This window comes from Gymnogyps californianus, chromosome 2, assembly GCF_018139145.2.
Source record: "Gymnogyps californianus isolate 813 chromosome 2, ASM1813914v2, whole genome shotgun sequence".
Lineage (NCBI taxonomy): Eukaryota > Metazoa > Chordata > Aves > Accipitriformes > Cathartidae > Gymnogyps > Gymnogyps californianus.
Genome location: NC_059472.1, coordinates 4577737 through 4592006, shown reverse-complemented (window position 1 = coordinate 4592006; position 14270 = coordinate 4577737). Strand labels below are relative to the sequence as shown.

General features: G+C 39.6%; 1 protein-coding gene across 5 annotated transcripts in view; it reads right to left on the bottom strand.

Moving 5' to 3' along the window:
• Window positions 1–13682, bottom strand: part of TRAPPC9 (trafficking protein particle complex subunit 9) — a 520942-nt gene extending 507260 nt beyond the window's left edge. For 4 of the 5 annotated variants that reach the window (XM_050890668.1, XM_050890671.1, XM_050890672.1 and 1 more), the window contains exons 1-2: window positions 13088–13682; window positions 1094–1239 (exon numbers count right to left, since the gene is read on the bottom strand). In XM_050890668.1, coding sequence (XP_050746625.1) covers window positions 1094–1239; window positions 13088–13671 — 730 coding nt within the window. In that variant the 5' untranslated portion in view covers window positions 13672–13682. Of the gene's footprint in view, window positions 1–1093; window positions 1240–8787; window positions 8809–13087 lie in introns of all 5 variants that reach the window. The other variant, XM_050890669.1, reaches the window with a different exon arrangement.
• Window positions 13683–14270: the final 588 nt, after the last annotated feature.

Sequence of the window (14270 nt, the reverse complement as noted above, 5' to 3'; positions counted from 1 at the left end):
GATGCTTCTCAGAGGTGCAGTGATTGGATGAGGGTCAACACAAGTTGACACAGGAAATTCTGCTTTAATGTAGGAACAATTAATGTTTTGTTGTTGGGTTATTTTGAACTACGAGCTCAGAGATTGTAGAACTTCCATCCTTAAATATACCTAAAACTCAACTGGACAGGTCCCTGAGCAATCTGATTTAACTGGATGTGATATGAGCAGGAGATCAGACCTGGGGACCTTTAGAGGTCACTTCCAGTCCAAATTATTCTGTGTCTTTAAGTATAATTTGGTAGTCCAACAGATGGGCCTTAAAATATTTTCACGTTCTGCACAAGGAGAAAAGTTCTCCTTTCCTGCTTGAAGAATCCTGAGCCATTTAACCTTTTGGAAGAGTAGAAGGAAAGAAGTGGAAGGTCAGAAGGTGTTAAGGTTTTCATAATACGTACCCTACAGGGCCATTAGGAAGCTAAATGGATTTCCAAGTAGAATGAGAAAGCTAAAAGCAGAACTGGAGACAGCAATTGTCCTGAAAGGGTATGAAATTGAGAAGCAGAAATTGTGCTCAAATGTCACTTGTATACGCAATAAATAGAAAAAAGCAGGAATGAAAAAAAGAGAAGGAAAGGATGAAAGAAAAGGCAAGGGAAAAAAGTGAAGCCTAGGACCTAATGTGAAAGGAAGGAAGTTATGCCAGTAGAAGTTAAACACTTGTGGCTTTGGTAGCTATAAAGGCAAAAACCTTTTCCTAACAGTCCATAGTAGATACCCACAGGAAAGATTCTTAAAACATCAGTACAATCCACTGAAAAAAACCAAACACTTTCCAAAGGATCATTAAAAAGTCAGATGCAGAATTTTTTTTAAGTACATGCTTTACTACAGTAACACATTTTGTTGCAGGTTTTCTTAAACACGTTTCTTTCTCATGTCTTATTAACTTATTTTTATTTCAACTTAATTCTTAGTCACACCTGATATTCAGAGTTTGGTCACCAAAATCATTCCTGCTCTTCACAATACAGAAGGAAAGTTATAGAAGATAGTTTGATTTACTTGGTTTTAGCAACTAATTATTTGATTCACTATCACCACTTAATCCTACCTCCAAGCCACAGAAAGTCATTCACAGACCGCAGAAGTTCCACCGCCATGTGATAATGCACCAAGGAATCTTGTAACATGCCAGCTTGTAAACACAGGTCACCAACATGTTTCCGCATCCGGCCTTGACAACGCTTCTTATAGTGTCTGCAAAATAAAAGGTACAATTTACAGTTATTTACAGGAAATGCTTATTTGAGGTAATAAATACCTAAAGTCAATTTTCTTTCCTCCTTAATAGTAGATCAACATTAATTTACTCTCTTTCTCTGAGTAAATATCCAGTATGAATTCTAACCAGCATAATATGCAAAAGTAAAAAAACCCAACAATTTGAGGATATATTGAAAAAAAGCAATGCCTCACGTATTTTGGCTTCATTGCATTTACGCAGATAGAGTCACAAAGTTAAAAGACTGCACTTCAGAGCACTTTAATAGCCTTGTCACAAATTAAATAAAACAGAATCATAGAATGGCCCAGGTTGGAAGGGACCTCGAAAGATCATCTGGTCCAACCTTTCATCGGAAAGGGAGCCTAGATGAGATTATCTAGCACCCTGTCCAGTCGCATCCTGAAAACCTCCAAAGCAAGGTTCTTGTAGTCCTCAATGGGTATTTCGCTGCCTTTCCATAGCTGGTATGCTTCTTTTTTGCTTTTAAGTATACCCAAAAGCTCATTGCTTAAGCCACGGTGGTCTCTCGTTCTGCATTCTTCCTTTCCCTAGGTAGAGAGTGGACTGTTCTTGTGCTTCCACGAGGCTGTTCTTGAACAACTCCCAGGACTCACAAGCTCTTTTGCCATCCATGAATGCTTCCCATGGAATCCCTCGCATCTGGGCTCTGAGCATATTGAAGTTGGCTCTTCTAAAATGCAGGGTCTTTGTCCTGCTACTGGTCTTCAGTGTGCTCAGCAGGATCTTAAACTCCACAATGTTGTTGTCGCTGTATCCAAGGCTACCATTGGTAGTTATGTTGTCAAGCAAGTCATCTTGGTTTGTGAGCAGTAAATCTAGCACTGCACTGTTCCTAGTCGGCAGGCCCAGCATCTATAGCAGAAAGCAGTCCTCAATGCATTCCAGGAAACTGATGGACAACTTGTACACCGCTGTGTTGCTTTCCCAACAAATGTCCATGTAACTGAAGTCACTCATGAGGAGCAGGTTCTGCTGGCCCGAGACTTCCTTAAGCAGCCGAAGTAAGGTTTCGTCAGCCTTGTCATCCTGATTGGGACGCTGGTAACAGATATCTAACGTAAGCTGTCCCTTGGTGATGATCCCTCTAATCTTGATCGAAAGGCATTCGATAGAACTTTCAGGGACTCCATAGCTCAGCTCCATACATTCAAATTTCTCTTTCACATGAAGTGCAATTCTATCCCCTCTTCTTCCCTTCCTATCTTTCTGAAAGAGCTTGTAGCCATCCACTGTGGTCTTCCAGTCATGTGAGTATTACCACCACATTTCTGTGGTTCCTATGACATCATAACTCTCAGGCTGGGCACGGAGCTCCAGTTCCTCCTTTTTGTTGCCCAGACCACTTGCGTTGGTAGACATGCACTTGAGGTGGCTGAACTTAGGATTCTTGCCTTTGAAGAGGGTTGGGGAGCATTCCTAACTACTCTCATAGGTGCACTCATCTACCCTGTCGCCTATGAATATGCAGGTGTCACAGTTTTGGACACTACCACCCCAAGTTCATTAGTTTAAAGCACGATTCATGAAGTCAGCCAATCTGCTAGCGAAGATTCTCCTGCCTCTTCTAGGAAGGTGGATCCTGTCTCTCCCTGACAAGCTGCATTCATCAAAAATCTGCCCGTGATCATTGAAACCAAACCCTAGTGACAACAACAGCCATGAAGCCAGGTACTGATCTGCATGATGTATCGACCTCTACCTGCACCCCTATGACTGGCAAGACAGAGAAGAAAATCACTTGCGCATCTGTCCCTTGTGCCCCCAGGGCTCTGAAGTCCTGCTTGATCTTGCCCAGGTTTTGCTTTACCATGTCATTGGTGCCCACAGGGAAAAGAAGTAGGGGACAGTACTCTGTGCTTTTAACCAGCTGTGGCAGTCATCTCCCTCTGACATCCCAGATCTTGGCTCCCGGCAAGCAGCAAACCTCCCTTGACTGCACACCAGGCCGGCACATGGGTGCCTCAGTGCCTTTCAGCAGGGAGTCACCCACTACTACCACTCGCCATGTCCTTTTGCAGCTTTTACTATGTGCTGCTGGTGCAGCTTTTCCCCGTGAATCTTGCTCATGGTTTCTGTCCTCTGCCAAGGCCTCCTATCTGTTGCTGGTTGGTACATAAAAGGAAGGGGAGTGTAGTGGTATCCTGTTCCTGTGGGTCATAAGAGACCATGGCGCCTCCTGCTCCAAGGTGCTATCAGTTTGCTGTTGAAGCTCTTTGTCCGGTAGTCTCTGGAGGTCAGTGCCGTAGGGCCCTAGTATTTCTTCTTGATAAGTCTCAAATAATATTCTATTTCTTGTTCATCCTCCCTAATACAGCATAACCTGCTAACTTCCTCCTGCAGCTCCTCCACCCACTGCCTGAGTGACCCCACCAGAGCACACCTTGCCCAGGTGGAGCTTCCACCCTCCTCCACCCAGGAGGCAGGGGTGCAGTCTTTGCAGCCCTCCACCTGGAGAGCAGCTGCCCTGAGAGCAAGCTCTGGGTGGCTGCCTCCACTCATCCCAGGCTTGCCTGGCAAGGTAGCTGGTACCTGTTTGCTGCAGAGCACAGCCCTTGCCTGGTCTCTACCACCATGCTCCCGCCGACCTCAAAGCACACCCTAATCAGCCCTTGTAATTCCCTGGAGACCTCAAGGTGCTGGGTAGGCTTGCGCAGCCACCAGCTAGCTGGGGTGATAGTCGGGGCAGCAGCCTAAGCCTGAGGAGAAGCAGAGCAAGCAGCAGCCCGATCACTAGCAGAGTGCGCAGCCCTTCCCGCGCGAACTGCTGGCACCGCTCCCCTCAGTCGCCGCTCCTGTTTGCACGCCCTGTTCGCGGCGCTGCTGGTGACTGGCGCTGCGCAGGGGCCGGTTAAATGCGGCTTCCCGCGCTTTTACCCGGCCGCGGGGACGGCCGAGCTCTCGCCCGCCGCTCTCCTGTGGTGAGACCTGCCGCCCTGCCGGCCGGTCCCTCCCCACACACAGGCCAAAGGTGTCGGCGGCCCAGAAACCCCCTCAGACACCCGGCGGGGGCCTTGCAAGCCTGGCACTCCTCTCAGCACGCAGCAACTGCTGCTCCTGCCAGCGCTGGCTTCCCACGGCTTGTAAAGAGTTGCTTATGTTTGTGAAGAAATACTATCTTTTTAGAAATCTCATGGTCCTGAAACAGTTACATTTTTCTTTTAAAGGGATAATTAGTGAAAGACCACTATCACTTCAGGCAAGAACTGACAGCGTTTCTCTTGCTACTCCTTTTTTACGTATTAAAATGGTGAAGTTCTTTCCCAAACAAAATTAATAGGCAAGGCCAATGAAGTCCTACTGAAAATACTAAACAGACACTTTGGTACAACTGAAAAGGCAACCTGGGCACAAATCCATGCAATAAAAGCACTAACCTTACTATTTAATTTTTTTTTAGTAAGTTGCAGCTAAAGAAATGTAACAGATGGAAATTAAGACACACTAGACTTTGGAAGCACCTCATGATTTAAGTCACAGTTCAGAACAATGCTGCTCTTCTGAGTCCATCAGCAATTCTCCTGTTCTCCCTCCTGCAAAAGTATTCCCTAGCAAGAATGTCCTTGCCTTACCTTATATTGTTTTGAGAAAAATTAAATGTCAACTTAGATATTTTATTCGTTTATCTACATTACTCCAATAGCACTCCTTTTGTTCAAACAATGTCTTCTAAGTACATAAATATAGAGAGGGGCATACAATTGCATTGTTCAAACCTCACATCAAGGAAAAAAAAAATCTTTTTCTTTGGATGGTTTAAACTAAAAGTTACCTGAGAATGAAATTTTAATTAAAAGAATTGCTATAGATGTCATTCTTTATTGTATACATGAAGTATCGCCAAAGAATCTGGTTAAAAGGGGTTTCCAAAAATACAAAGAACCATCTCGGATTGACTGTCATAGTTCAACATTTTTAGCTTTCAGTAGATGTAGTGATACTTTTCCAATTAAACTAAGTCCAACAGAATATCTTTTAAAAAATTACTTAGCATATTTGAACCTAACAACGTTAAAAAAAAAAAAAAAGCCACCAGGGTAACATCCATTCTCCAGATGCTGAACTGTTATACCCTAGAGCAAGACTTGAATATAAGAGGAAATGCCACGATTATGGAAAGAAGTGGAGTTTGGGGTAGTGGGTTTTTTGCAGCAAATAACTTCCCAGAGGACCCCAGAGAAGAATTAAAGTGCGACTGAACTAATCTCTCAACACATCTGAACAGACTGTCTTCATGAAGTCTGTAATGTGGAGAAAAAAAAAAGGGGGGACAGAACATATGAAGTATAAGGATGGGAATAAGCATATTAATTTATTTCCTTTAGATTTTAAGTCAGAAAGTCTAGGAGAAATGGTAATAATAAAAACAATTGCATGTTACTGGTTTGTTTGCTTTTTAGGTTCTTGGTTTGGTTTGAGTTTTTTTACACCAAAGAGAAGCATCAAGTCCAAAGGATAACCACTGCGTTCAGCCACCAAATAATGTCTTATTCCTTGTAGTTGGTTCGAAAAAAGGATAGTTCATCAAGAAGATTAAGAGAAAGTAACTGATTTATACAGATGGAGGACTGAAATTTAAAAAGAGAAGATATATGGAAGCACACACAATGTCCTTATAAACATTAAATAGAAAAGCAATCAGAACCAGTGTCATTGTTTACAAGAAAAACTGGAAATTATAAAAGGAGACAAGAAGCGTGTCTCCTATTGCTGCTCTCCATCTAAAAAGTTACAAATAACTCCTATATAAGTGGTCCCACTTTTCTGATCTATCGCATCATATTCACAATTGATGTGAAGATGACATTAAATGAAGCTAAATACAAGACGACTGTACTTCTTTATCTTTCAGATATGTCAAGAAATTGCAATATTTCTTATCTTTTATTTGCCAACAAGCATGTACTTTACAGATCTTTTTAAGAAAAAAATGCAAGAAAATTCAAAGTGAAAACTAAAGCTGCTCTGCACGAACTAGGGAAGGGCACCAAATCTTACCGAGATTTCAGTCTGAGCTTTGGGTTATAGAGAAATACCTCCGTCAAAAAGTTACTTTGTAATCTTGAATCAGTATTGTATAATAAATTGTTTACAAGTCAAGTTTTACTAATCTCTGCATTCCAGAAGGAAATTAAGATTTTAAGTGTTATATTGCTTTTAACTTTTTTTTTTAAAACACAGGATAAATAGTGGAATTGGAGAATCATTGCTTCTTTACACACCTATAATTCCTTTCAAAGATGCGAACACTTCAAATTTCCTCTCTCTACACTTTCAAGTAATCTCTGTTTATGGACAAATTACATTTCTTATTCTCTCAAAACTGCAGTTTTTAAGTGTTTTTCCAGATTTTCCGGATTGCATACGATTAAGTTCACAAATGAGTCATACAGAAAAAGGAAAAGAGGTGGTGCCAGACTCCTAAATCAGAACCTAACACCAGAATTGTTGCAATCATATTGCCTCACCAACAGCTCTTCCTAACCAATACCTAATTTTGCTGCAGATTTATGCATATGTCAATATATGCAAAGTTTGAATGCATTTATTCACTTAGACATCAATAAACATTGTTCATACAAAACACTTGTCTTTTAGAAACTCTATTTATAAACAAACATAATTTATTCCTGATGATGAAGAAATTTACTATTAATTATTCAAAGACTGAATTCATTCCACCTACTTTTAGGCTCTTAAATGTGGTGCCAAGACAGGATCTATCTCCTACAGTCCCTGCAAGCCTTCACCATCCTCCTGGAAAACATTTTCTCACTAATTACAGAGTAAATTTGCACCGTACAAATGTATAAACTGTGTTTTCATTTAGTGCTCACAATTAAGTACAATTAATTCAGGCTTCCCCCCTCCCCAATTACTGCAAGTATGTCCAAGAAGACAAAAAGCAAAGATTTCATTGAAACGAAAGCCACTCTCCACAGACAGCAAAACTCAATTTACTTTGTGTTTGGGAAGCCTGTTTTGAAAAAAATCTAATATCTACAATATCAGGTCGTTAAAAGCATGTCTAAGTGACTGATGGTTTCTTCAATGCATACTGGGGTGCAAATTTAATGGAAAAAATCATACATGCATATATATATAATCAGCATAAAATTATGATTATTCATTTTAATACCTAGCTAGTTTTGCTTCACAGCTTTACCTGAAGAATCTGGCCACAAAGCTGAAAGTGAGAAGCTTGTAGATATCTTCTTTCCAATTTCTTTTTTTATTAAAACACTGTTTAATTATTTTGGCTCTCTACTGCTTAATCCTAATCTATTTGATGGCAGGAAGTCCACGTAAATTAACTGCTACTTTTTCTAGCACAAGATGACAACCTTTTTCTAGGTCAGCTCCTTGTAGCACCCTACTGCTACGAGTTGTTTCTTTTTCCTCTAGAAGATCATTTAAGACATTAAATTTCAAAGATGCACCCAAGTCTCACCCAAAGACACACCACAAACCCCTTCCGGAGTGTGATGCACTCAGAAATATCCTCAAGGAAGGCAATGCCACATAATGCAGGACCACACGTGGAATACTCCATAGCGTCAGTCATCCAAACTCCTCTTCAGAAGATCCTCTCCTCAACACATGTACACATACAGTTGACAACAAAACTAGTTTAAAATCTTATTCTCTAAAGTTAGGTGTGTTAATTTGGTACCTAACACACTCTTCATGTTCTTGTCAGAATAATAACCACAGTCATTACCATCAGTGACCACTACTACCGCTTCAAACTGGAGGACAATAAACCTGTTCCAGGAACCAAAAAGCACTACTCGACTCCACTTCCACTTCTACCTCATTTGCTATATAGGATACATGCTTTACCCCTTCATCCCCAACTCTTTTCTAGGACCCCAGGATAAACTTTACGGAAAATTCAGAGCAACAATATTATATTTCAAGACAGAATTTATTTTCACTACAAACCATCCAGCAACAGGTTTGAAGGAATTTCTGGATCCTCACAACTTCAAAGTGGCTAAATTTAAAAACAAGAAACATGCAAAATGAATTTGCAAAAGTATTCATGCAAAATGCTTCAACAAAAATTTCCATCAAATTCTGCTAATTCCAATTAGCATGCAGAACTATAGATATCACCAATCATAACATTATCCAGACTTAAAAGACACAGCTATGGCATTTGATCGACTGCCAGAACTTTTGAATTTGGAAACCAAACACAGGCAGCAACAGCTTCATGGCTTTGGAGTTTAAGAAAATAAAGCAAATTCCAGAGGCCAGCAGCCGCCTAAGCAAATTATGTGTGTCCTACAAAAAAATTCAGCATTGCTACCAAATATAATTGCCAAATGCGCCAAAAGGGGTGAACCACAGTAGTAAGGCTTCAGGCAGCAATTATTTTTGTGTGTACTGAAAAATAAATATGAAAAGCAACACTAAAATATGCAATGAAGGCAGAGTGGAAAGGCAGTACATGGAAGAAAGCTAACTATTTTTAAATATACGCAATCACAGCCTACCTTTTTAGACCCAACAACAAACTCACAGGGCAGTATGAGAGAAGAAGGAAAAAAAAAGAAAGGAACAAAACAAAAATTAGAAAGACAGAGAACAGAAAGAAAATTAACAGCCACATACACATACTGAGATATCATAAACTTTGATAAATCAGTGAACAAATCCCATCTACGATACTGTGTAAAGACACGTCTATAAATAGAGCCCTACTTTCTCATCACTCGATACTATTAAATGAATGCCTTACCAGTATTAAAAAAGAAAGAACCTAAGACACAAACTGATGTAAACAACATTAAAATGAGCTTATCCAAGTAGATTTATAATCATACATGAGTGTGTTCATTTTCTTAGCTGAAAACAAAAATAAAATAGAAAAATTAAAAAAATGGGATTTCTGGTATTTCTGGCAAGTACGTTTCCTAGTTTCAAGTTTGTAGGACCTTTGTATCATCATGAGAACATGCATTTCCATTCTTTTCAGTCAGTCTCCCAGCCTCTACAAATAACTATCAAGTGCAACTGATTTCAGAAACTTTTCCAATTATCCTCAGCAGCCCTGTGACCACATAAATATTTTACCTAATTTACAGATGAAGAAACAGAAAGAAAAATTAACAGATTTGCCAAGATCACCTATTGGCCGAGTGCTCTAGGAATTAAACCAAGGTCAGACCCCCAGTCCTACAACTTCTATTTAACAGGACAATCTTTCTGCAAAACTTCTTACGACTTAATCCCACTATTTTTCATACCTAAAGTTTTCTACCAGCTAAAAAAGTTCTTCTACACAAATAATACAGTGGGTTTGTGTATATTGTCATCTCAGTATGAGGTCTGGGAATGTTGTCTCTTCTGCTCATTATACAAGCAACTTGCAAAAGACAAAGATCAGCTCCACTTTTTCCAAGAATTATCTTATTTTAAATGCAGCATAATAATCCATCTTCCTAATTTATGAACTCTGCATCTTAAAAGAAGCCAATCATGTTGCAATTATTATGCAACCAAATTAATACTAGTTTTACTCACCGGGAGAGAGAAGATTAGTTCTATATATCTAGTCCTGATCATAATATAAGTATTAACCTTAATATTTTACAATAAATTGCTTGGAGAAAAGTCTCTTTTAACATACAAAAAAAGTTCAGTAGTTTTCATTAGTCTTCAAGTCACGTGATCAAAATTACTATGTCCCATGTAACTTCTTAACATATTTTCACTCAACATATCAACCCAGGTCATTAGCTCAAGGTTACAGCTGCACTCTACATCTAATGAGACCTTTGCTACACACTGTGAAATTTAACTTCAATTTTAGAAGTTACAGGAAAAGATATGCTTATTTAGCCTACTACAGCAACTACAGCAGCAAAGATATACTCTCTGTTATAAGCACAGACGGTGTGCCTTCTCTTCCATCTATTTAACATAGAATATTTGTGCTTTTTAACCAGTTAGTCGCACACTGACTGGGAGGTCAGGATACATTATATACAAAAAATTTTAAAAAAGGGACGGAGGGTATATAAAAAAAGAGTAAGGGGACATTCTTTGCCTTTAACCCTTTAGAAGTTTCCACCTATTCTAGAAAAAGCTGTTTCATTTGCCTCAATGTCTCAAAAACATCATTTTTTTATCTCATTCTTTAAACTCACTATGCTGACAGACTCAAAACAACAAAGTAGCAGAAGTTTTTCTACCAGATGTTCTCATATGCACTCCGTGCATTCAGACAACCTTTAACCCTCCCTGAACAGAATTATACAACATCGCATCTTGTAAAAACAGAAACTGGACTCCACTGAAGAAGGTCCTTTCTAACCCTGTATCTCCCCGTTACGACTTAATGCAAAGCTTTCCCCTTAATTAGGGAGTCCATCACTGCAAAAGAGAACAGGCTACAATAGAAAACTTTTACTGCAACCCAAGTAATAAAATGCAATATACTACCATTTCACATCTAAAGACTTAGGCTTGAAAATGTAGGCTAGTTTATTAAACTGATCTTAGTTCAACCACATTTCATGGTCCTGAACTTCTGCTAAGTAGAACATGGAAGCAGAGATGCATCATGCTACATGAAAGGTGCCTAGAAAGGTCCCTGTGCAGAGAAGCTCAGGTACTCTCTGCACATGTATTTCTAACTCAATCAAGGACAACAACTTTTCTGATGTTTACTTGGGATTACATAAATGTCTCCTTTCTGTTACAAAACTCAAAACTATTAAAAAAAAAAAGTCCAGGCATTTAGAGTATTTTCTTACTCATCCATGCAAAATAATAAACTGAATATAAAGATCTTTTAATTCAGCTTGCTTATGCTATTCATATATAAATCCTCAGTTTTAACACAATCAGAAGTACTAACTCAACAGCAAAATAAAGCTGAAAAACTTTCTTACTATTGAACTGAAAGAGGAAAGATTAGAATATTTAACACCTTTTCTTTGAGCAGTTAAGTGCAGCAAACATTTAAAGTATCTCCATTGATCTAGACTTACTGAAAAACTGTTTGGTATTCAAACCACTCAGCAAGGTTGTATGCATATCTGAACCAGTGATTAAACTCTGTATAAACCCATATGTTTACAGAACCAGGGTCATACACCTTCCATTTTGCAAAGAATTCAAGCATCACACTAAATCTGTTTCAACTCTTCAGTGCAACAGCATGAAATACCTTCTTGGATATGTACGGACAAACATGCTGCCTGTTATTTGAGCTCCCCACCAGTTCAGAACGTCACAGGAAATGTTTAGCCACTAGCTACAACACAGCCACTGCTCATAAATAAGTAATTTATGTGAGGAACTGACTTCCAAAGTACAATTTGGAAGCATGCTATTCAGAAGACACAATTGAACAGCATAATTAATTCTGATTTTGAGACTCTTGGCCAAAACTTGTAGTTTTCTTAGCTAATTGGAACAGGAAATCTCAGTGATTACGTTCAACCAAAATTCATCCAAACTGAGTAATTAAAGCCGAGACTCTCAAAGGGCTTGTCTAGCCTACAAAACTTCACGGCCCATGCAGAGCGCAAGAAACAATAACATAATAATTTATACCGCTAATGAAAGCTGAATAGTGCAGGGACTAACCAGAACACTGAAAGAGTAGCTCGAGCAGGGAACAACACTGGGTAAGCAAGTCAGAGCAAGTTCAACTGCTCACCAGCAAAGAGGACCAGGAGCAGGGGAGAAAGGTATTGTTAGTCCTTCAAGCAACCAGAGATAATTTAATGGAGGGCTTCAAACTAATTAGAAACTTGGAACACTTTCTTCCAGTATATCACATTCTTATATAGAGATTCTAAGGCTAGGACTAATTATGCAGGCAAAGCTGATTAACATGATCAGAAGGCTTTGCAAACCTGCCTGGACAGCTCTGAGCTTTTACACACAATAACCACTGCTGGCATCCCTAGTGGTACAAGACAGATGTGAAAGATACTATTCCCATGCATACTATGTACTTTGATAGGGCTTTCACACCTCTGTCTTTTCCAAGACAAAAGGAAGACGGTTGCTTCCATCCCTTGGATTTGACTGCGAACAGCAGTCCAACAGATTTTGCACCTGCCTGTAGCTAGCAAGCCAGAATTACTAATCCCTAATACAGAACTATGTAACACTCAAATCTGAAAGCTGAGCATGCAAATGATTAGTAAGGAAAGATGGGGGGGGGGGGGGAAGAAAAAACCTAACACACACAAAACCAAAGAGAACAGTTGTGAGAAGAATGGTAGCAAAACAAGACAGGTCAAGAATATCAAATAATTAAACAAAAATGAAAGGCAGGGAAAGATGCTGGACTTAGTCACCAAAATAAATGGTCACTGTTTCACAGGATGAAAAAGTAGACAGAGGCTTAGGGAAAAAAAACACAGGAAGTAGGATTAGTCAAATACTACTCAACATAATATAAAATTATTTTTCATCGATGTTAATTGAATTTCTTTATTAATATTGTATATCTATAAGCCATTTGAAGCTTTCCAGCAAAAGGTCTCTTTATAGCAGAATCTGTCAAACCTTTCCTGTGACTTCTTCCTATTATTTGATTACCCTCATAAATTAAATATATATATATATATATATATAAAAACTCTAAACATCAAATATGGTCACACTACAAATTAAATTCTCTTAAATTACAGCAGGCATACACAAAAAGACAGGGGCACAATCTTGTTGTAACAAAGTACGCTTTGTCCTTTCTAATAGGCTTACTCTAAAAGCTAGCAATTGCCACATATGTTTTTTAAGACCTGCAAGCTGACAAAAATAGCTGCTTACCTACTATCGGTGTCCAGACCTACAAAATCCTTCTTCTCAAAAGGAACACAAAGGAGTGGGATCTTGTCTCCAGACTTATCAGTGGCTCTGTCAAGTCGCTTAGACTCCAACACTATGAAGAGGGATTCGATAAAATCTTCTATTCTCTTCTCCACAGTTTCACATTCATCATAACTGGGATAAAATGCCACGTCTGTGCGGGGCTGCTCCGCAATCTCTCCTTGAAGCCCAAAGACAAACAACCGGGAATCATAGAGAGTAGAACCATACATTTCCTTTTGAAGATGGAATTTTTCAAAAGTCTGAGGCCAGTCCTTTGCAGAAGAACAGTCCGTAATAGTTATCAGCCCCACAACTTTCCGGTGTGTCTGAAAATCCCCCCATTCATTGTTCTCTGGGGGATAATGGTGCCTATAACGGATATACAACACACGCTGAGAGTCGCGCACGTTAACTTGACTCACTGCTGAAATTCGCTTGTAGATCCTGAAAAAGCTCTCTTCGGGTACAATGCCAATCGGCTGAACCACAACCAGGAGAGTCTGATGATCCTCAGCACACTGCATGTAGTCAGGAACACTCATTTTGCATCAACTGCAGGCTAGTAAAAGAAAAACGTATATTATTTATTAACATTCAGAAGGGCACACGGTTGCTGAATCAAACCAGGACTTTGATGCTAAACACTTCTGCATCCTGTATGTAGGTGCTACAATACTAATACTTTCTTTCATCATTTTACTAAATCTTCAATCACGCAGCCTACTGACAAAGTTACACAGTGCACAAGGAGCGTTGTTAGTCACGTATCAGTGTGGCCACAAACAAAAATCTGTAAATTAGGTTTTTCCAACCGAGTCAGTTTCCCATTCACTGTGCAGCCACACAAGCCAACCTAACACACGGGGCAGCAGAAAGTCTCTCTCTGCCACAGTGACAGAGTAAATGCTTGCCAAAGCACCACCTCAGAAGAGACGTCCTTGAGACTCAGGCTCTCCAATCTGTCTCCACAACACACCTTGGAGGAAATAAGGAAAATTGTGTGAGGTGGGATGTAAACCGACACCAAATTGGACCGACGAAACTTTACACAGCTGTCAGTGCTCCCACATGGCCAGGCAGAGGAAAATCAGGTCCAGAACACTTATTTTTGAGAAAAAGTGAAGTCATTTTCTCAAAACAG